General features: G+C 39.1%; 2 protein-coding genes across 3 annotated transcripts in view; one reads left to right on the top strand and one right to left on the bottom strand.

Annotated features, from left to right (window-relative positions):
• The window catches only part of LOC135464729 (MAGUK p55 subfamily member 7-like), a 38,334-nt gene extending 23,144 nt beyond the window's left edge, over window positions 1-15,190 (top strand). For both annotated transcript variants that reach the window (XM_064742249.1, XM_064742250.1), the window contains 13 exons: window positions 285-416; window positions 981-1,062; window positions 1,868-1,953; window positions 3,276-3,350; window positions 3,651-3,847; window positions 4,175-4,242; window positions 4,986-5,072; window positions 6,408-6,494; window positions 7,062-7,142; window positions 8,645-8,738; window positions 9,733-9,841; window positions 13,234-13,374; window positions 14,354-15,190. In XM_064742249.1, coding sequence (XP_064598319.1) covers window positions 285-416; window positions 981-1,062; window positions 1,868-1,953; window positions 3,276-3,350; window positions 3,651-3,847; window positions 4,175-4,242; window positions 4,986-5,072; window positions 6,408-6,494; window positions 7,062-7,142; window positions 8,645-8,738; window positions 9,733-9,841; window positions 13,234-13,374; window positions 14,354-14,533 — 1,419 coding nt within the window. In that variant the 3' untranslated portion in view covers window positions 14,534-15,190. The remainder of the gene's footprint in view (window positions 1-284; window positions 417-980; window positions 1,063-1,867; window positions 1,954-3,275; window positions 3,351-3,650; window positions 3,848-4,174; window positions 4,243-4,985; window positions 5,073-6,407; window positions 6,495-7,061; window positions 7,143-8,644; window positions 8,739-9,732; window positions 9,842-13,233; window positions 13,375-14,353) is intronic.
• Window positions 15,191-19,547: 4,357 nt separating this feature from the next.
• LOC135464525 (toll-like receptor 13) lies at window positions 19,548-20,576 on the bottom strand. Its single transcript, XM_064741950.1, has one exon. The coding sequence runs from the start codon at window positions 20,574-20,576 to the stop codon at window positions 19,548-19,550; it is 1,029 nt and encodes a 342-aa protein (XP_064598020.1).
• Between the last annotated feature and the right edge of the window lie 391 nt (window positions 20,577-20,967).

The raw sequence follows: 20,967 nt of genomic DNA on the forward strand, positions 1-20,967 counted from the left end.
TTGCATTGGTTTTCAAGGCAAGAGAGGGGAGATAACTGCTGCTGTTCTGTTTTCTACATGGTTGCTCAAGTATGGACTAGTCTTGCTGGAATGTTCCTGTTGTTACCTTACTCATTCACAATGATTATTTTCAGTTCTTTGACCAAACAGAATAAAAAAATTGGAAGTATTTTGTCTTTGACACCAAGAAGAGAAGATAGAGAATATATTGAGCTGGATCATTATGACTATTCGCGCATATTATAGTCTTTCACAGAAGCTGTAATATTCTGCTGTATTTTCAGACACTGCTGTGTGCTCATGACAGTATAGCCTGTAAGGACTACGACCCGCGCCTTCCCCCTATACCTCTGGAGGTGGACGAAGATGATGAGGTCGTTAAGGTTGTGAAACTGATTAAAAATAACGAACCACTGGTGAGTAGTTTCAGCAAATAATAAAACTGTCACAGAATGAATTTAAAGCAGGGATTCCCTGTCTGGCTTGCAGTTCTGGATCCATGAATTGAGGCCTATACTTCATCTTGAGAAGAATTTATTACGGGTGGATAGGAAGCCAGCATGAACTGGACTTGAACTCACAGCGACCGTATTGGTGAGAGGTTCCTGGGTCATTGCGTCCCTCTGGTACACTAACCACGGGGGCCCCAAGGTCACATTGATAACCTTTATTCACGAAGTCACTGGACAGCCATTTTCCATGAGTCAAGACCAGCTTTTCCTAATTTGACTGACAAACATCGAGGTTGGAGAGTAGGGGTTTTTTGAGTGTTTGACTGAGCATAGGATTGTGAAGATGACTGCATTGATTATAAAAACTGAACCTATAAATAGTCTGCTTTGCTGATCGGGGTTAAATAATAAACATAAAAAAGCCTGGGCAGTTTTTTATGAGGAGAAACTGTGTTTTGAGCTAAGAACAGATAGGTCATTTGATGGTAATAAGTTTCTAACAAATGTTAGTTTGTTCGTTTGTTTTAGGGTGCTACCATCCATCAGAATGAGATAACGGGAGTGATCGAGATAGCGAGGGTCATGAAAGGTGGTGCCGCTGACCGAAGTGGTGAGATCTGCCTCCTTTGTCTCAAAATCCATTTGACCATTTTCTAGCTACAATGTGAAGCTGTGGTCACCGTATTCCAATCAAGTTTCAAAATCTTGTATACGACACACTGCTGTCAACATGAAGACAAATTAAATCAACTTATTTCCATGAAAACAATTTAAATTATTATACCTCATGTACGTTTCTCTTACCCTCATTGGATGGAACCATGTCATGTGGGGATCAGCATTTCATGATGTTGTGAGGTTGTTTTGGTGGCAAAGGCAAAATCCTGCTACATCAGTGACCGATACTACAAAGACTTTTCTGACTTAAATCAGAACTTAAGACATTGTCACAATGTTAAGTTTTCTTTAATGGAAGATAAAATTTTGACACATTTTTCTTTAAAATAACATTACTGGGGTGGTCAAAATTTTAATTTTCAGGTCTCACAAATAAGCTCTAAAATCATATTCTAGATTTTTGACTTAAGTCAAAACTGGCTTTGTGGAATCGGCCCCTGACCTGAGTTGTGTCCCCTTGTAATCTAATTTCCAAATCTTGTACGATGTATTAAGCACTCTGCAGATTGACACATTGTTACATCTAAGATGATCATGATGTGTCATGATGTGTGCAATGAGAAGACTTCTGCATGTTGCAGAGTAGAACATTGTGCTTTGCATGCATGCAGGCTCTTAACAGTCGGTTCCACACAACATACATGCACCATTGATTGCGTATCGTTAACTGTTTAAGAGATGTGGGGTATCGTGTAAAAATTTTGGAAATTCAAATTTCGTTTAACGTGTTGTTGCAGGTTTAATTCACGTGGGAGACCAGGTTTGTGAAGTGAATGGAATCTCAGTCCAGGGCAAAACTCCAGATGACATTTTGGAAATATTGGTCTGTTACTTTCTCACTTTATATTACCACTTTGTCTTTTATTATGGACGTTTTCTTTTTATCACTGACCTTGTCTTTGCATCATTGACAGTGTCATTGTATCATTGACCGTGTCATTGTATCATTGACCTTGTCTTTGTATCGTTGACCTTGTCGTCATATCATTGACCTTGTCTTGTATCATTGACCTTTTCTGTGAATCACTGACCTTTTCTGTGTATCACTGACCTTGTCTTTATTATTGTGCAATTATTTGTTTCATTAACCTATTCTGTCATTGACCTTGTCTTTGTAACATTGACCCTGTCTTTGTATCATTGACCTTGTTTTTATATAATTGACCCTTTCTGTGTATCATTGACCTTGTCTTTGTTATTGTACTATTCTTTGTTTCACTGACCTATTCTTACATTGATCGTCTTTGAATCATTGACCTTGTTGTATCATTGACCTTGTCTTTGTACCATTGACCTTACAGTTGTATCATTGACTCTGCCTTTGTATCAGTGACCTTACAGTTGTATCATTGACTCTGCCTTTGTATCATTGACTTTGTCTTTGTATCAGTGACCTTACAGTTGTATCATTGATTCTGCCTTTGTATCATTGACTCTGCCTTTGTATCATTGACTTTGTCTTTGTATCATTGACTTTGTCTTTGTATCAATGACCTTACAGTTGTATCATTGACTCTGCCTTTGTATCATTGACCTTGTCTTTGTATCAATGACCTTGTCTTTGTATCAATGACCTTGCCTTTGTATCATTGACCTTGCCTTTGTATCATTGACCATGTCGTATCACTGACCTTGCCTTTGTATCATTGACCTTGTCTTTGTATCAATGACCTTGTCTTTGTATCAGTGACCTTACAGTTGTATCATTGACTCTGCCTTTGTATCATTGACTTTGTCTTTGTATCATTGAACTTGTCTTTGTATCGTTGACCTTGTCTGTAACATTGACCTTGCCTTCGCATCACTGACCTTGATTTTCATAGGTCGGTGCTCGTAGAAAGGCTGCGATAGTTTCACGTTTGAGGACTCAGAAAAGCAGATTGTTTTTATCCTGCTCTCACTAGGTTACCTTTGGCCTATTTCCAGGTCAACGTAAAACTCACGGGCGTCTGAACTTTCTTCCTAAAGACTGATTTAGACTTGTTCTCCAATATTGAAAAGTGAAAGCAATCTTATTTTAAGTAAATAAATCAGATAAGTTTACTCGTGGTGCATTTTAATTTCCCCAAACCGTCAAACTTATGAAATAAATAAATAATTAGTTAGTTGACCTGTAACTTACATCTCTTCCCCCTCTGTTGTTAGACAGCTTCTGGCAACACGGTCACGCTGAAGTTATACCCTGCCCAAGACACAGTGTCATCCCATAGAGAAAGCACGGTAAGTGCAGGGGTCAAATGGGGTAACTGATGCTCTCTGTGAATGTTAATTACCATAAATTACCAGATTCCCAATTTCAGTAATTTTCGTATTGAGCTGAAATTTGATATTCATTTGCCTCCAAAGTTTGATCTCTTTCATAGCAAATCTAAATTTTCAGTGTATTTCTTGGACAGAAAAAAATCCAGTCATATCTTAAGAGTGTAAGGTCACATTTAAAAATAGGCAACTGGGCACTTAGAAATTGTCAATAAATAACAATAATAATAAATAAAAATAGTCATAAAATACTGTTTTCAGATGAAGGTGCGAGCGCTGTTTGACTACATACCCATACAAGACGAGCTGAATCCATGCCCAGAGGCCAGTCTGAGCTTTTCCAAGGGAGATATCCTCCATGTTGTTTGTCAGGAAGACTCCCTCTGGTGGCAGGCCAAGAAAAGGGGAGATAATAGCATCAGGGCAGGCTTGATACCAAGTCGACATTTACAGGAGCGGTAAAGTTACAGTATATTCTGTATTTTTAACGGATGCATACAATGTTTTTTTCTCATGAGGATGAAAGGAGTAAGCATTCAGCAGAGCTCCAAATGAAAATGAGACAGAGGGATGATGTCAATGTGTTAATATTGAGATTCATTTCCCTCTCTTCCCAAGTAGGTTAATGATAGTTTTGTCAGTTCTTCACCAAACATCTTCGGAGCTGATTTGTGATAAAAACTGCTGAAGTTGCTCATCTCCACTTCAGAAGGCCCAACTGTGTCGGACAATATTGTAGTGACATTTTGACCAACTTTCTGTGATCTTTTATTTCTTTTCTCCAGGAGGCGTATAATAAAGTTAAATATGGTGAATGGATCTAGCACCCAAGATGCAGAGAACAGCAGGAAAAGTAAGCTGAAGAAATAATAATTAATTTATTGAAGAACGTTTGATCAATTTATAAAGTGATTTTTCTTTCTGAACGCTTTGAAATGCACCTTCAGAAGCACATTTAGGCCATCAAATGAAACTTTTGTTGCCGACACTTAAGACTGTCTGATAAGAAAATGAATCCAACTTCTCAAAACTCATAAATAGCCCTAAATAAGGAAAATCATTCAGGCTCGAGCAAAATGTTTGACTTGGAAAAAAAGCTAATCTGTAAGTGAAATACAGTATTTCATCAAAACAAATAATAATATAAATACACTGGGTGTGACAAATTAATGAATGCATGGACATGGAAGCACCTTAGTTACACAGTTCACGGTTTAGTGTAATGGAATTGAGGTTGTATCAAGGTGCGAGTTCAATCCCAGTCTTGGCTAAAGAATTTGTATATTTTCTCGCTCACACTGTTGTTAAGGAGCCTTGGTGATAGTAAGTGTTTGATAATGCTTGTGTGGCAGTTTGCACAGTATAACATTCGTTATAAACTGCTTTTAGTCCAGAAATGTTGCATGTGTATCACATGTCGGCAAGTTTGTCAGCAACTGTCACCCTTTCACCCTAGGTATCTTTCCTTCGCCTATAAAACTAACCACGAGGGAGTGAAAAATACTTGAGTATGATATTCAACAACAGCGAAAGAAATAAAAAAAATTTACTCTGTAGTTGTCAAATAAATACATGTAACTATATGTATTTGCCCAGGTCCTGTACTCAGCCCTTCATCTAGCCCTGGTTTTAAACAGTGTCGTCGCCTGAAAAAGATGATGTATTACGTCTCACAGAATCCAGGTATGTGTTAGGTTTTTTTTTTTTTTTACAGTTTGCTCTAGGCAGATGCCTGGTATAACATTGCATCAACAGGCAGAAACAGAATATAAAAAATTACATTTTTTTTCAACCAGGAAACAGTGAATACTACATCATTACATAATCAACTGAAATCATAAATAAGTAGAGACATGTTTAAATTCACTGGCTGAAATAATTTTTCAAATATGAGGAATATGGTCACCAGCTGTCACAATTACCCACATAGCCGTGTTCGTTTGCCCCGTCAGTGGATCATCCTACGCGGTGTTGTCATCTGTTCCGTGCAGTTCATGGTATGGCTGTTTTTTTTTTTTCCATGGAGTTTTTTTCATGTGAAATGAAATTTCTACATCTAGTTCCCATAACATTAATATACTAGTATAGGATCACATGGTTTGGATTGTAATATCATCTCTTTGGCCTTTTAGGCCCATCTTCCAAGCCTTGATTGCCATGGTTGCAAAATTGCCGATGTGGCCTTGAGCCATAATCATTCATTCATTCCTAGCCTAAAGTTCAACTGTATTAGTTGGGGTCTGAAGAAGCTGTCTTAAGATAGAATTTGCAGCAGGTTTATCAGGTCATAATCGGGTTATGGCTAAATGTATATACATGTATATGTGTCAATAAAGTATCCCACAGGAAATTTGAAAAGCGTAAATTATATTTTGGGGATTTTGCACAGCCGAGATATTGGAGTTCAAAGTAAGTAAATTTGTGCACATTGATAAAGTTTTATTCAGCCATGATAAACAGCCTTTTGTGTAAACAGTTTCTTCTAAAGAACCACTAAATAGATTGTCCTAAAATTTTATTTTCATGAAGGCACATCCTATGTTCAGTAAGATTGAGAAAATCGATGACTTCCGATTTATTTTTTTAGGTGTTCCGGTGTATTTTGGCCGGTGATTCTAAATCTGCTTTTATTTGCTATCCATCTCTGTAACTGAGATATAGTCAAGAAAGTAATTTAGTTACATAATTTCAGTGGTGTGTAACTCTAGAACTACGACAGCTATCAGCTATCTGAACAGATATATAATCTGTTGACTTGCTTGTTTCTGCGGCACTGTCCAGGATTTTCCAAAGCAGTTGTGTGATTAGATACAGCTATGCTGTCTCCTATTTAATAGTGTAGAATGATAACTACAACAAATGACATCAACCGTGGCCACAACTGGTTTGCAGTTCTAGTGTTATTTGTTTTCATTTTTTTATTTTTTTTTATCTTTTCATTTTCAGTTGTATCTAACAGTGGAATTCATAACACAGAATGTCATGGGTTATCTGTAATATTGATTGACTTTATTTCAGCATATGACCTAGATGAGGTGGTAACCTATGAAGAGGTGGAGCTAAGCTACCCAGTACCTGGCAGATTTAGACCCATTGTTCTCATAGGTTTGTCCATACACCTGTTTTTATATGGCTTTTTGACCCAGGAGCCTCTCACCAGTTAATACAGTTACTGTGAATTCCAACTGATGCTGGCTTCCTGGCCAACCGTATGTGGTTAAGGCCTTCCGGCAGCGTGCAGAATGTCATGAGTTTCCCAGGTTTCCTCCCGTTATAATGCTGGCTGACGTCATTATAAGTGATATATTTTTGAGTATGGCGTGAAACACCAATCAGATAAATAAGTAAGTAAATAAAATAAACCTAAAGTTCCCCTAGAATTTTTCAGCTGACACAGTTTGATCGATTCTGATTGGTTCAACCACATTATAGGAACACTGCAGAGTTTGATTAAATTCCTTATCAGAAATGTGTTGGCATTAAAAAGTATCAATTTAAGGCCATTAATTTAAGTGCTTCTAGAAAGAGCATTTTTACATACCAAACTTTAGGTGAAATACAGTAATCTGTGAGACCGTGATATACCGCGATAATTTGTGTGGGGTATTTGTTATTTTTTTTATAACACATTCATGCTATCCATGTATTTTCTTGTGTTCCATCTGTCCATAGGAGCCCCAGGTGTAGGCCGGAATGAACTGAAAAGACGACTCATAGGCAGCAAGTCTGAACATTTCCAGGATGTAGTACCATGTAAGGGAAGTCATTCCATGTTGTCATATTACCAATTCTGACATTTAGTGCCAGTGCAAGTAAAAATTGCTTTCCAGAGCTCAGGGGCTTTGCAAGGGGAAATCATTTACAGGACCTGGGAGCTTTGTGAGGGAAATCATTTCCAAGGCCTAGGGGCTTTGTAAGGGAAATCATTGCCAAGGCCTAGGGGCTTTGTGAGGGAAATCATTGCCAAGGCCTAGGGGCTTTGTGAGGGGAATCATTGCCAAGGCCTAGGGGCTTTGCGAGGGAAATCATTTCTAGGGCCTAGGGGCTTTGTGAGGGAAATCATTGCCAATGCCTAGGGACTTTGTGAGGGAAATCATTGCCAAGGCCTAGGGGCTTTGTGAGGGAAATCATTGCCAAGGCCTAGGGGCTTTGCGAGGGAAATCATTTCTAGGGCCTAGGGGCTTTGTGAGGGAAATCATTGCCAAGGCCTAGGGGCTTTGTGAGGGAAATCATTGCCAAGGCCTAGGGGCTTTGCGAGGGAAATCATTTCTAGGGCCTAGGGGCTTTGTGAGGGAAATCATTGCCAAGGCCTAGGGGTTTTGTGAGGGAAATCATTGCCAAGGCCTAGGGGCTTTGTGAGGGAAATCATTGCCAAGGCCTAGGGGCTTTGCGAGGGAAATCATTTCTAGGGCCTAGGGGCTTTGTGAGGGAAATCATTGCCAAGGCCTAGGGGCTTTGTGAGGGAAATCATTGCCAAGGCCTAGGGGCTTTCCGAGGGAAATCATTTCCATGGCCTAGGGGCTTTGTGAGGAAAGTCATTTCTAGGGTCTAGGGCCTTTGTGGAGGAAATCATTTCCAGGTCCTTGGGGCTTTGTGAGAGACATCATTCCTTGGGCCCATGGGCTGGGTGAGAGACATCATTTCCAGGGCCTAGGAGCTTTGTGAGAGACATCATTCCTTGGGCCCATGGGCTGGGTGAGAGACATCATTTCCAGGGCCTAGGAGCTTTGTGAGAGACATCATTTCCAGGACCTAGGGGCTTTGTGAAGAAATCATTTCTAGGGTCAAGGGCCTTTGTGGAGGAAATCATTCCCAGGGCCTAGGTCTTTGTGAGAGACATCATTTCCAGGGCCTAGGGGCTTTGTGAGGGACATCATTTCCAGGGCCCAGGGGCTTTATGAAAAACATCATTCCCTTGGCCCTGGGGTTTTGTGACAGACATCATTTTCAGGGCCCAGGGACTGTGTGAGGGAAATCATTTCCAGGGCTCAGGGGCTTTGTGGGGGACATCATTTCTAGTACATAGGAGCTTAGTAATGGAAATTATTTCAGGATTTAGTGCCACTAAAGTGTAATCAGTTCCGGGTCATAGTGCCATGTAAGTGAAATTGTTTCAGGGACACTAATCATTTCCTGGATGTAGTGCCATGGTAGTTAAATTTCACCCAGGTCCACATACACATATGAACTGATGGTTGTCAAATACTGATACTGGACAAATAAATCATTTAAAAAAAAACCTGTTTACTGCACAGATACATCAAGACCTAGGAGGCATCCGGAGCAGGACGGGAAGGATTACAACTTCGTCTCACGAGAAGAAATGGAAAAAAATATTTTATTACAAAAGTAAGTGAATGAATAGCCCTGTAGTGTGATAGTTTGAATATCTAGTGACCTTCAGCTATAGTGACTCAATTGAAAGAAGTTTGATAAGATGCATGTATTTGAATTTGGATCAGTCATTAACCAATCACTATAAATGGGAAGTTTCATTTTGTCAATTCAGCACTGCTACAAGCACAAAAAGTGTGTAGCACAAATAGTGAAGTGTGTGTTCAAGGCTTGAATAAGTGTCCATGAGTCAGTATTAGGTTAGAATAAAACAAAAAATTAACAAGGACATGAGACCTTTCCGCTCAAGCTGTTTTCTCTTGTGCAGCTAGGGCATAATCCACAGATGTTGTGGGAAAATCTTGGTGCAAGACTGCATACTTTGAGAAAGATGTGTACCAGGGTGATGTGATTTTCAAGTGCCGTGTACTTCACAGTTTGCTGGTTCTTAACCTAGGTCAGATACATGTACTTTGAATAAAAACTAAGTTTATAAGTTAACCAATATGAAATGCACTAACCTTCACTTAAAGTGTACCACACCCTCACTTATATTGTACCTCACCCTTACTTATATTGTACCTCACCCTTACTTATATGGTACCACACCCTTACTTATATTGTACCACACCCTCACTTATATTGTACCTCACCCTTACTTATATTGTACCTCACCCTTACTTATATGGTACCACACCCTCACTTTTATTGTACCGCACCCTCACTTTTATTGTACCGCACCCTCACCGATCAAGCAATAAAAGAGACAGGCACGTATCTGAATAGTGTATATTATGGGAAGTCTGTGCTGAATTAGGACATCTGTCGGGACAAATTGGGAAACAGACAGTAGGGAATGGGACGGAATATTGACCCTTGGAGCATAGAAGCTTTATGCCCTGGGTAATTATACATGTATTGTTGTTGGGTGCCTGTTATATGTATTATATACAGATATTATCTGTATGTGATCTATTTTATGAGAAAGATAATCTTGTTAATCTGACAGGTTTGCTGAATACGGGGAATACAAAGGACATCTATATGGGACAAGCTTAGAATCCATCAGATCAGTCGTTACATCAGGGAAGGTGTGTGTTCTCACACCGCATACACAGGTGAGTCTGTAAAGGCGTTCCTGATTGGTGGAAAGTTGCCATGTAAAGTAGCTTGTGATTGGTAGGTAATATACACAGGTGAGTCCATAAAACTTTTCCTGATTGGTGGAAAGTTGCTATGTAAAGTACCTTGTGATTGAAAGATAATATACACAGGTGTTAGTGTGTGCTTGGTAGTTAACATACATGGCTGCAGTCAGTCATAAGGTCAGGTAGCTTCTTATTGATAGGTAGATACAGTCAGGTAGCTTCTTATTGATAGGTAGATACAGTCAGGTAGCTTCTTATTGATAGGTAGATACACAGTCAGGTAGCTTCTTATTGATAGGTAGATACACAGTCAGGTAGCTTCTTATTGATAGGTAGATACACAGTCAGGTAGCTTCTTATTGATAGGTACATACAGTCAGGTAGCTTCTTATTGATAGGTAGATACAGTCAGGTAGCTTCTTATTGATAGGTAGATACACAGTCAGGTAGCTTCTTATTGATAGGTAGATACACAGTCAGGTAGCTTCTTATTGATAGGTAGATACATAGTCAGGTAGCTTCTTATTGATAGGTAGATACACAGTCAGGTAGCTTCTTATTGATAGGTAGATACACACAGTCAGGTAGCTTCTCATTGCCAGGCAATATACTCAGGCAGGTTTGTAAAACTTTCCTCATTGGTGGAAAGATACATTGTTTGTATAAAGGTAGCTTGTGATTGGCAGGTAACATACACAGGTGAGTTAGTAAAATCCTTCCTCATGAGCGGAAAGATACATCATTTTGTGAGGTAGCTTTTGATTGGTACCTAGCATACACAGGAGAGTTTGTAAAGTCATCTCTGTTTGGTGAGACAATAAACATTGTTTTGTAAGGTAGCTTGTGATTGGTAGGTAATATACACAGGAAAGTGTGTAAAGTCGTCCCTTATTGCTGGGACAATAAACATTGTTTTGTAAGGTAGCTTGTGATTGGTAGGTAATATACACAGGAAAGTGTGTAAAGTCATCCCTTATTGCTGGGACAATAAACAGTGTTTTGTAAGGTAGCTTGTGATTGGTAGGTAATATACACAGGAAAGTGTGTAAAGTCATCCCTTATTGCTGGGACAATAAACAGTGTTTTGTAAGGTAGCTTGTGATTGGTTGGTAATATGCACAGGAAAGTGTGTAAAGTCGTCCCTTATTGCTGGGACAATAAACATTGTTTTGTAAGGTAGCTTGTGATTGGTAGGCAATATACACAGGAAAGTGTGTAAAGTCATCCCTTATTGCTGGGACAATAAACAGTGTTTTGTAAGGTAGCTTGTGATTGGTAGGTAATATACACAGGAAAGTGTGTAAAGTCATCCCTTATTGCTGGGACAATAAACAGTGTTTTGTAAGGTAGCTTGTGATTGGTAGGTAATATACACAAGTGCGTTTTCAAAGCCATTCCTGATTAATAGGTGGATATACAGTGATGGGTTACAGTGTATGTAAGGTAAGTTGTGGCTGGTCAATTAACATATACACATTGGGAAACAAGGAATGTGAAAAACAGGCTCTTATGCAAGTACCTGGTAATCTATATACAGTCATGGAAAAAATTATTAGACCACCCTTGCTTTCTCCCATTTCTTGTTCATTTTAAAACCTTGGACAACTGAAGGAACATTTGTTTGGGCAAAGAAAGTGATGAAAACAGAAATAGTTCATAAGGGTTTTATTTATTCTCAAAAACATTTTGGCATTTCGTTTTTTCTCCTGTCTCCTAGTCACGTAGTCACATGACTCTCAGTCTCACACGGGAGTTAGTACTTGATTGCATGCCCATTGTTTTTGATGACTGCAGCCATGCGCCTTGGCATGCTCTCCACCAGTTTGTTACATTGCCCCGCGGTCACAGCAGCCCATTCCTGTTGCAAAAATTCAAACAAATTTGCTTTGTTTTTGGGCTTGTGGTTCTCCATTTTGAACTTGATAATATTCCACAGGTTTTCAATTGGATTCAGATCAGGTGACTGAGCAGGCCAATTCATGGTTCGAATGTTCCGGTTCTCTATCCAGGTTTTAACTGACTTTGCTGTGTGGCAAGGGACATTGTCTTGTTGGAAAATCCAGTCATTCGAGCCAGGAAAGAGTTTAGCAGCTGATGGAAGAAGACTGTTTTCAAGAGTAGCTCTGTATGTGACTTGGTTCATTCTCCCTTCACACAACTGCATCTGTCCTGTTCCACCCATACTGAAACAACCCCAGATCATCACTGATCCACCCCCATGCTTTACAGTAGGAGCAAGGCAGTCTGGTTTGTAGGCTTCCCCAGGCTTCCTCCTAACCAGTAAGTTGGCTGGAGTAGGCATCAACTCAAAATTGGATTCATCACTGAAGAGAACTTTAGCCTAATCATCAACAGTCCAATTCTTGTGATCCCTCGCAAAACGCAAGCGGGCCTTCCGCTGCCTCTCGTTGATGAAGGGCTTCTTCCGTGCCCTGTGCGACTTTAGACCAGCTTCAAGAAGTCGGTTTCGAACTGTTCTTGCTGAACAAGTCACATTTGTTGACAATGCCCACTCATTTGTAAGGTCTCTGGAGGTCTGACGACGATTCTTGATACAGGACCGGATGAGTGCTCGGTCATCTCGTGGGGTAGAAAGACGTTTCCTGTCTCGACCAGCTAGCAGTTTTGTAGTACCATGTTCGGCTTGCTTTTTCTTGGTGTAATGAACTGCTGTCTTAGAGATCTTCAGTTTTTTGGCCACTTGTCGCTCGCTCAATCCAGTATCCAGCTGTGCCAAGATGGCTGCCTTTCTGGCTCCACATAATTCTTTCGTTTTAGGCATTATGAGAGCTGACAACTACCGAGTTGTGCTGCGTCTTAATATATAAACAAGAGACCCCTATTTATGTAAGCCTACCTGTAAACAGGAAACCACTCTTTATGTAAGTTTGCATGTAAATGGAAACCATGAAATTGCATCGCATACACCCTAGGAATAAAACTGACCTTAAAGCATATCAAATACGACAAAGTATTATGGAATCAGCTGAATTTTGTCGTATTCATTGTAATCTTCGGTTAATACACCTTTAGGGTTGCCAGGCATTAAAATGAACAAGAAACCAAAGAAAATATGAGTGGTCTAATAATTTTTTCCGTGACTGTATGTTTCTCGGGACATAAGAGGGAAGATGTGCCAGCAAACGGCGGGTTGTCGTGAGTTTTCAGTGGGCTCTGGTGGATTTCCTCCCACCATAATGCTGGCCACCATCATATAAGTGAAATATTCTTTGGTACGCCGTAAACACCAATGAAACAAATAAATCTGTAATGTTCGAAAGAGGCAAAGATAAGATACAGGTCATTCAAAATACCCCAATAGTAAATGAACAATATTTTACAAACTGTATTTATATTTGCAGGCTTTAAAGTTTCTACGCACCCGGGAAATTCAGCCTTTCATTATTCTAGTGAAGCCCCCAATTTTAGAGGTTCTCAGAGAAAGTAGACGAGCGCATCAAGCCCGAGCGACTATAGATGAAAACCAAACCAGGCCTTTTACGGTAAGTTGTACGCCATACAGATCTTCCTGCCATTCTCCTCTTTTGAAGGTAGAAAAGATTAGTTTCTCTTTCATATTTGTATTCCCTGTTGCTTTGTTACCAAACACTCTGTCTTGCCAGTTTTTGACAAAATTATCAAGACAATCTCAATGAAATAATGATTTTGACAGAGAGAAGATTATGGCTGAGTGGGTAGTGTGCTTGTCTAACAACCACCAGATCACAGGAGACATGGGTTCAACCCCAGCCTTGGACAGGGAATTTTCAAGATCCTCCTGATCCCATTGTTCTCGGGGGTTTGGTACCCTAATTCTTCATCCTTTTCACAACATTGTGTGCAATTTATGCCCCGGTATTTTAAATTTGATTTCGGACACTAAACTACATCAGTCAGGTTGGCCAATTTCAGGGCGTCATAAGAAGTATATTGTTATCAGTCTACAGTGAATAATGCTTTCAGAATATGCTGGAATGAACCCCTTGCAGTAACAGTAAGCAGTTGACTGAACTTGGTTTGGCCTTAAATGAAGTTTAGTGGGGACCAATTGACTTCCACCAATATGAGATGTCACATGTGGAGAAACTCTCCAAAGTTCATTGTTGTACTCCGGGCGCTCTAATTTCCTCCATCCTTAACAGAATGGCCACTATCCTATATCATATTTCCTGATTCCATAACAGTTATTTCTAGTTTGTTTGCTTTGGGTTTCGCATTACTTCTTACCTGATTTTTGTCCCACCGCAACTGTGACTCCTTGAAATAGGAATGTCTCAGTGCTGAATGACTGAAAAACCATTTGGTTTCACTGAAACACCACACCAAAGACACCAGACTTACCAGTCATTCACTCAAGCCAGAATGTATGTGTAAAACCCATGGGTTCTAGCTCTGTAAAATGCCTGCCATTTTGTATAATATGTTTTAATGATGAAACCTGTTAATTGTGGGAGTGACCGTGAGTTTTCCATTTGTTTACAGGATGCTGATTTTGAGGAAATGCTGTCTCGCACCCACAAGATTCAGAATCAGTATGGACATTATTTCGATTATGTGATAATCAATGATGAACTAACAGTAGCTGTGAATGAACTGATTCGAATTGCACATTCCATTGAAAACGAACCTCAGTGGGTACCATTGACGTGGATCGAAACATAATTTGAAATCTGGAGTATATTTTGGGCCTTCTTCATGGAACATTGCATCAGTGTTGCCAGAGATGATGGCAGATGTGGAAGATATGCATACATTTTACACTGGGAGTGGCCAAACCTGATTTACTACATGAAGTGCAGTACATGACAAGCAAGTTGCATATTAACAGAAAGCTCCAAGAGCAATTCTGCTACAGTAAACATCCTAAATAAATGTTCAGCAAGATGTGTGTCATCTGTAAGATTTATCACGTTTGCTCTATGTTTTCATTCATTGTTTGTGTACCTGTACCAAAGTCATGTGCCAAAAAGCAATTACGTCTCAGATCAAAGGGACATAACCATGATGTAACATCACAACCCAAGAGCTCTATACTTATTGCCGATTTGGCGTTCAGCCATAATCATTGATTTTGTTGTGTAAGAATTGCCTTGTATGTGTAGAACATCCATCACCGCTTTTCAGCCTTTTTCAGCCATTGTTAAAGAGAAAGAAAACTTGCTATATGTACTAGGGTATGAACATGTAAGAATGTTTTCAAGGTATTGTTCCTTGATCTGTCAGATCTCAGATTTAATACATACATGTAGATAATGTTTATTCTCTCTTTGAGTTTACTGATTGATAAAAACAAACAGCGAATAAAAGAGTTGAAACAAATTTGTTATTGATGTGTGAAGTATTTTTTTTGAATACTTCAATATTGATGTGTGAAAAAGAGACGCACCTAATAGGATCTTTTATTAAAGCAGATAGCGATCTTAATTTTTTGCAATACCAGCCAAGTCTTGGTGAAAATTGCACGTCATTCAAGTGGATGTTCACGCTGCTTTCCTACATACATGTAACCTTGTGGGCAATGCTATTCACGAAAATCTGTCACACTGAGGATTCTGTCACACTGAGGGCTATGTGTGTCATTAAATCAAATGAATGATTGTGGCTTAACGCCATGTTGGCAATCTTTCAGCCACATGGTGGCGAGACCATGAATCAAATGCCGTCAAGGTATTGTAAGGTGCGCTGTACGGACTACATCTTTGATGGCAAGGTACCGGCATACTCTGATGCCCCGTCGGCTTGTTTCCTTCATAATCACATATAGGCGACGTTTTTGAGAACATTGCTTAAGTAATATATCTCTACTATCAGAGATTCAAAATAAAACCTGTGTTTGGAGTAAGAAAAACTTCTTGTGCAACTCTTTTAAATCTCTATCTGATGAATCTTACTTTTTTAGCTGTCTTTCGCAAAATATCTAAACAATAATAATTTCAAGATTTTTCAAAGTGTTTGAATGTAGTTTAATCAAGGAAGACGATTCATTAATATTTTAGGTAAAGGACAGTCCTCATCGGTATGAATTTTACAAAGATGTATGGTAATGTTACGTTGATAAGAAACTTGCTTTAGATTTGCAGTACTAATAAAGTTTTGTTGTTTGATTTGTATTACTCCAATGGCTTTACACGATTTTTCACATGTAAGGATAACACGTCAGTATTCCTCAATCTCCAGACACATAGGAAGAAATGGTCCATACAAACAAAAATCTAAACTTTACTCAGCGACATTGAGACCTATTTTACTTACGGCTCTGTTCAAGCTGAGATTCCCCGATTGTCATTTCTAAACCTCCGTGCTGCTCGTACGCAAATGCAGCTGTTTTATATTACTTTATTTTCTAGAGCCTGGTCTTCTGTTTATTATTCTATTCGGGCAAATTTGGCATATTAAATTTTTGATGGAGATAATACGGATACTATTTCCTGTTTGGCACCCAAAACACGCATCATTTGATAGGAGACGAAATTTTATTTGTGAACAGGGAAGAACAACGCTTAATTGGCATAGGAAACTGAAGCACTACCTAGCCGGTAATGTGATCGACAAGTCACCAAGGTTCAATCCAATGAAAAGTTAGTCAAAAAACGAGAGAAGAATCTAAAGTTGCTATACAGCATTTGTTACCTGTGGCCAAATGTCAGGTATCACACTGTGTAACTTTCACTTAATTCAAATCATTCCACGGAGCCAAGTGCTTGATCTTTCGTTTGTATGGTATAGAGAAACCATGTGCTGAAGAAAGCTTAGAATGGTTTGAGAATATGCTTGGGGTTTAACATGTTTTAGTCGAACAACAGGGGGCCAACAACACCCATGACACCACACCCATGACACCACACCCATGACACCACACCCAGTCACATTATACTGACACCGGGTCAACCAGCCTTGTTTCCTTGCTCTAACCTCTCAGTTCTGCGCGCCAAGTGAGACAGTAATGAATACCATTTTTAAATCCACTATAATGTGGCGCCATGGTAAAAGTGAAATATTCTTGAGTACAACGTACACCACCAGTACTGATGTCACTGAAGTATATCATACACACTCGACATGACACCACACCCATGACACCACACCCATGACACCACACCCAGTCACATTATACTGACACCGGGTCAACCAGCCTTGTTTCCTTGCTCTAACCTCTCAGTGCTAAGCGCCAAGCGAGACAGTGACAAGTACCATTTTCAAAGTCTTTGGTATGACCCCACCCGGGTTTCATCTCGGGTCTCTCAAGATGCATTCGGACGCTCTAACAAATAGGCTATCGAAGCGGATAATGCTATCGGTTTGCTTTAAATCGGGCTGGAATTTTACTCCATGGAGTCCTAAATATTAAGGACTGCTTTCAAACAGTATTTACTTTTAAGCTATGAATAAAAGTCTAGAAATTATGCACAAACCTTCAGTACTATCAGTCTTAAGCTTTACTTATGGCGTTTTATATGTCTTAATAACAAACACTTAAAGGAAAACATCTATGATTTAGTAGGCATCACTAAATGGACCACTTAAAACCATGCACAAATATACTTTCATTTATTTTTCAGATTTTTGTGAAAAGAGTTGAAGGCTTTCAGAAATAAACCGTGGTAATGGAAAAATCCAGTGTAAACAACGACATCCCTTGTTGGGTTTTTGTCTCGGGCCTTTGCTCCGTGTTTAAAATCACGACATAAAATTTCATGGCTTATAAAATTAAATGTGAACTTATCACACTTTACATGTGCCTGACGACGGAAAACACCAAGCATTCATATACATACATGCAGGTGTTCAACTCACCGGCTACGATAGCACAGTTGTTAGAGCGTCCGCTTCGGGAGCGGTAGATCCTGGGTCAATCCTGGGTCGAGTCACACCTAAGACTTTAAAAGAGCAAATTGTAACTTCCTCCCTTGGCGTTCAGAATAAATGGGATAGTGCAACGACTGGTTGACCCGAATCTGTATAATGGCTCGGGTGGGGCCGATTACTTGCCTTCGGTAAGTCGTCTCAGTGAAGCAGCACTAGATAAGAGAGCGGTGGAAATCCGTCCTGCTTCAAGGAGGCGCAATACATCCACTCTAAGGATTCCATAGTCGTCATATGACTGAAAAATTGTTAAGTACGTTATACCCCATTTAATAAAGGATTTATTCGTTTATCTCTGTTGAAGAACGTTTAGATGTGGTAATAAACATAAAGTCGATCCAAAAACAACGACTGTTCACTTTTATTAGCGTTGTGGGTCACCTTATATATTCAACAATACCAAAAAGAATATGTATATGTCTAAACAAAGTATAGGCATTCTTAAGGGGTCGGCAATACACCTCCATAAAACGATTAAATATACAATATGTAGTCATAATAGTATCTATAGTGATGAAATATATCCCCAAATCATCAAGACACTAAAAATACTGTACAGTTAAAATTAGCTGTAAGTATTTTAACAATAAAAATCATATCCTCCTATTTTCTCATAACTCTATGTATTTTAACAAGGAAATTCTACCTTCCTAGGACTTATACCTATGTGTGGAACAAACTGCAAAAATATTTAAATACAAACACGTTAAGCAAACTAATGATAATAATGACGAAAAGGGTAATATTTACAACAAAGGCAAACAAGGAAAATATAAACAGGATGTTATAATTTCAGGTGTCTCTTTCTCTTTACAGAAAATTGGAAAGAAATATTGAAGACCATATTTACATCTAACTTTTGGCATTCCTTGAACTTCAAGCAATTTGTATTTTTTTCCACATTTAAATACATAGCTCTTAGCTATACGAACCACCGTTCATATCGTACAACATGTATGTCAACACTTCTGATTTGTTGTACAAAAAGTCACAGATCTATGCAGACAGGTCGCAGCAAATAAAGTATTTCATGAGATATATGGCAGATATACGTATTTATTGTACTTGATAAAAATCTTCAACAATACGTGTCTGGGAAATTAAACGCACATTTTAAAGGATACATGACATGAATTATTCTTGTCTACGGCGTAAACCACCAATCAAATAAATGAATAAATAAATAAAGGATACATGAAAAGGAACGTCAAAAGAAAGATTATGGCTTTAATTTAAAAAGACGAAAACAATTTTTTTTTTCATTATCAAGGAATATTTAATGAGCCGTCAGTATTTTCCGGTAATGGTTGAAAATTTTTCTCAAAACGTGGGCTTAGGCTAAACTATAAATAAATCTATTTTCAGACCACAAGAAAAAATTTAATTTATTTAAACCTTTTTTGCCTTTTATATGTTATGACCAATTTTAAACGGCATACTAAAAACTAGAAACCAAACGTTTCAGTGACATGTATCCTATAAACAATGCAGTACTTTTTCCCAGAAATGATTTCTTGGGCTCTGGAGGGAATTATCCTTAGTCTAAGGAAATCCATGAGTATCAGGTAACCAGATTACTCAAACATCCTCTTCGTGAAGCAGAAATGAACAGAAGATTGCGCAGTTTTGACCCAATTAACCTTAGGTTATAACAGGTTATCAATTTACCTCTTTGAACACAACCTAATCAAAACATGTGATATAGACACACACAACACATTAATGAATTTCCATATGAAAACAAAGAACAAGAAACAAAGTGAATCATATTTAAATCTTATTAAGTTAACCGGCATTGGTCATTGTTGGTTCCTTAGTCCAGGGCCTCAATCAGACTCCTCCAGAAAATGACCTGTTCCGCTTGATCAGCGCTCCACTTCAGGAAGGTGATCTTGTGCCACAGGTTTCTCAGCGCCTTCGGCATTTGACGAACTGGAATGTCCTCCATCAGTACACACAATATAATGTCGTCCCTGCCGTCGCTCAGAGATTTCATCACCGCATACTCGATTTCTAGTGGACCGTAGGTCGACTCCAGAAAATGTTGGCTAATAATCAAGAGAATTTTACGACTTTCCCTCATTTTGTCAACGATATTTTCGTGGATCGGTTTTCCGGGTGTAAAATCTCTGTCATGGATGCAGAGTTTGAAAGACTTTTCAAGTAACTCGAGATTGGGGAAAAGCTGTTGGGAGACCCATTCCCTTTCTTCAGACGTGTAGGCCACGAAAGCGTCAAAAACATACTCTTGCTCAGCGAACATGTCCTTCGGAGGTTGCAGCCTTGTATACAGCCAGTACCTTAAATTTGTGCGGTAGCGATACATAACCACAAGCAATAAAATTAACATGGAAACTGTCGAAATAGCAACTACAGATATTATTATATACGTTGAGCTCACACAGTTGACCTCAAAATTCCTAATGTCCTTGCTAAATTCAAGAATCGACATCCACGATCCATTAGACACCAAGCATGTGTAACTGTCTACATTATCCAAGTTATCTTTTCTGTTTCCTATCCAGCGGATGAACAAGACGGTGTCACAAGTACACTGTAGAGGATTCTTTCCCATGATCAGTAAAAAAGGTTTCTCTTTACCACCTCTGACGATCCAGCGATCAATCAGTGCAATTTCATCCGTCTGAAGATAAGTGAAAGCATTTCTAGATAAGTCCAACCGCTGCAATGCGGGTAAATGTGAAATAGCACTGGGAAGTCGCTGTAGTTTGTTGTTTGCCAAGTTGACATTTAGAAGCCGTTTGTTGTTTTGAAAAAGTCGAGGGTGTATGTCAAATATCGTGTTGCCTGACAAGTCGATGTACTCTAAGACATCAAGCATTTCGAAGGACGTCAACGACGAACTGGAAAAGTCTAAGTCAATCGAATTGGATAGCGAGAGATGGGTAACATTTCTAAGATCCTCGAAATAATCCCTGTGTACATTATAACATCTTATGCCTGAAAGATCCAAATATGTTAGACTACCAATCCCCTTAAACACTGACTGTACACAGTTGCCTAGATTGTTGTATGCTAAAGCCAAGTGCCTGAGATTTTCCGCGTTATGGAAATATATAGGTTCTTTCATATACAACCAATAAGCGATGCCACTCAAGTCGACTTTTTCTAAAGACCGTGGCAAATATATAGAGCCTGGGTTGAAATCTACCGCTCCTTGATGGTTTAACCCCGGGTGAGAGTACTCCACATAGTGGCCTCCAACTTTTGGA

The sequence above is a fragment of the Liolophura sinensis genome, chromosome 4, assembly GCF_032854445.1.
Source record: "Liolophura sinensis isolate JHLJ2023 chromosome 4, CUHK_Ljap_v2, whole genome shotgun sequence".
Taxonomy (NCBI): Eukaryota; Metazoa; Mollusca; class Polyplacophora; order Chitonida; family Chitonidae; genus Liolophura; species Liolophura sinensis.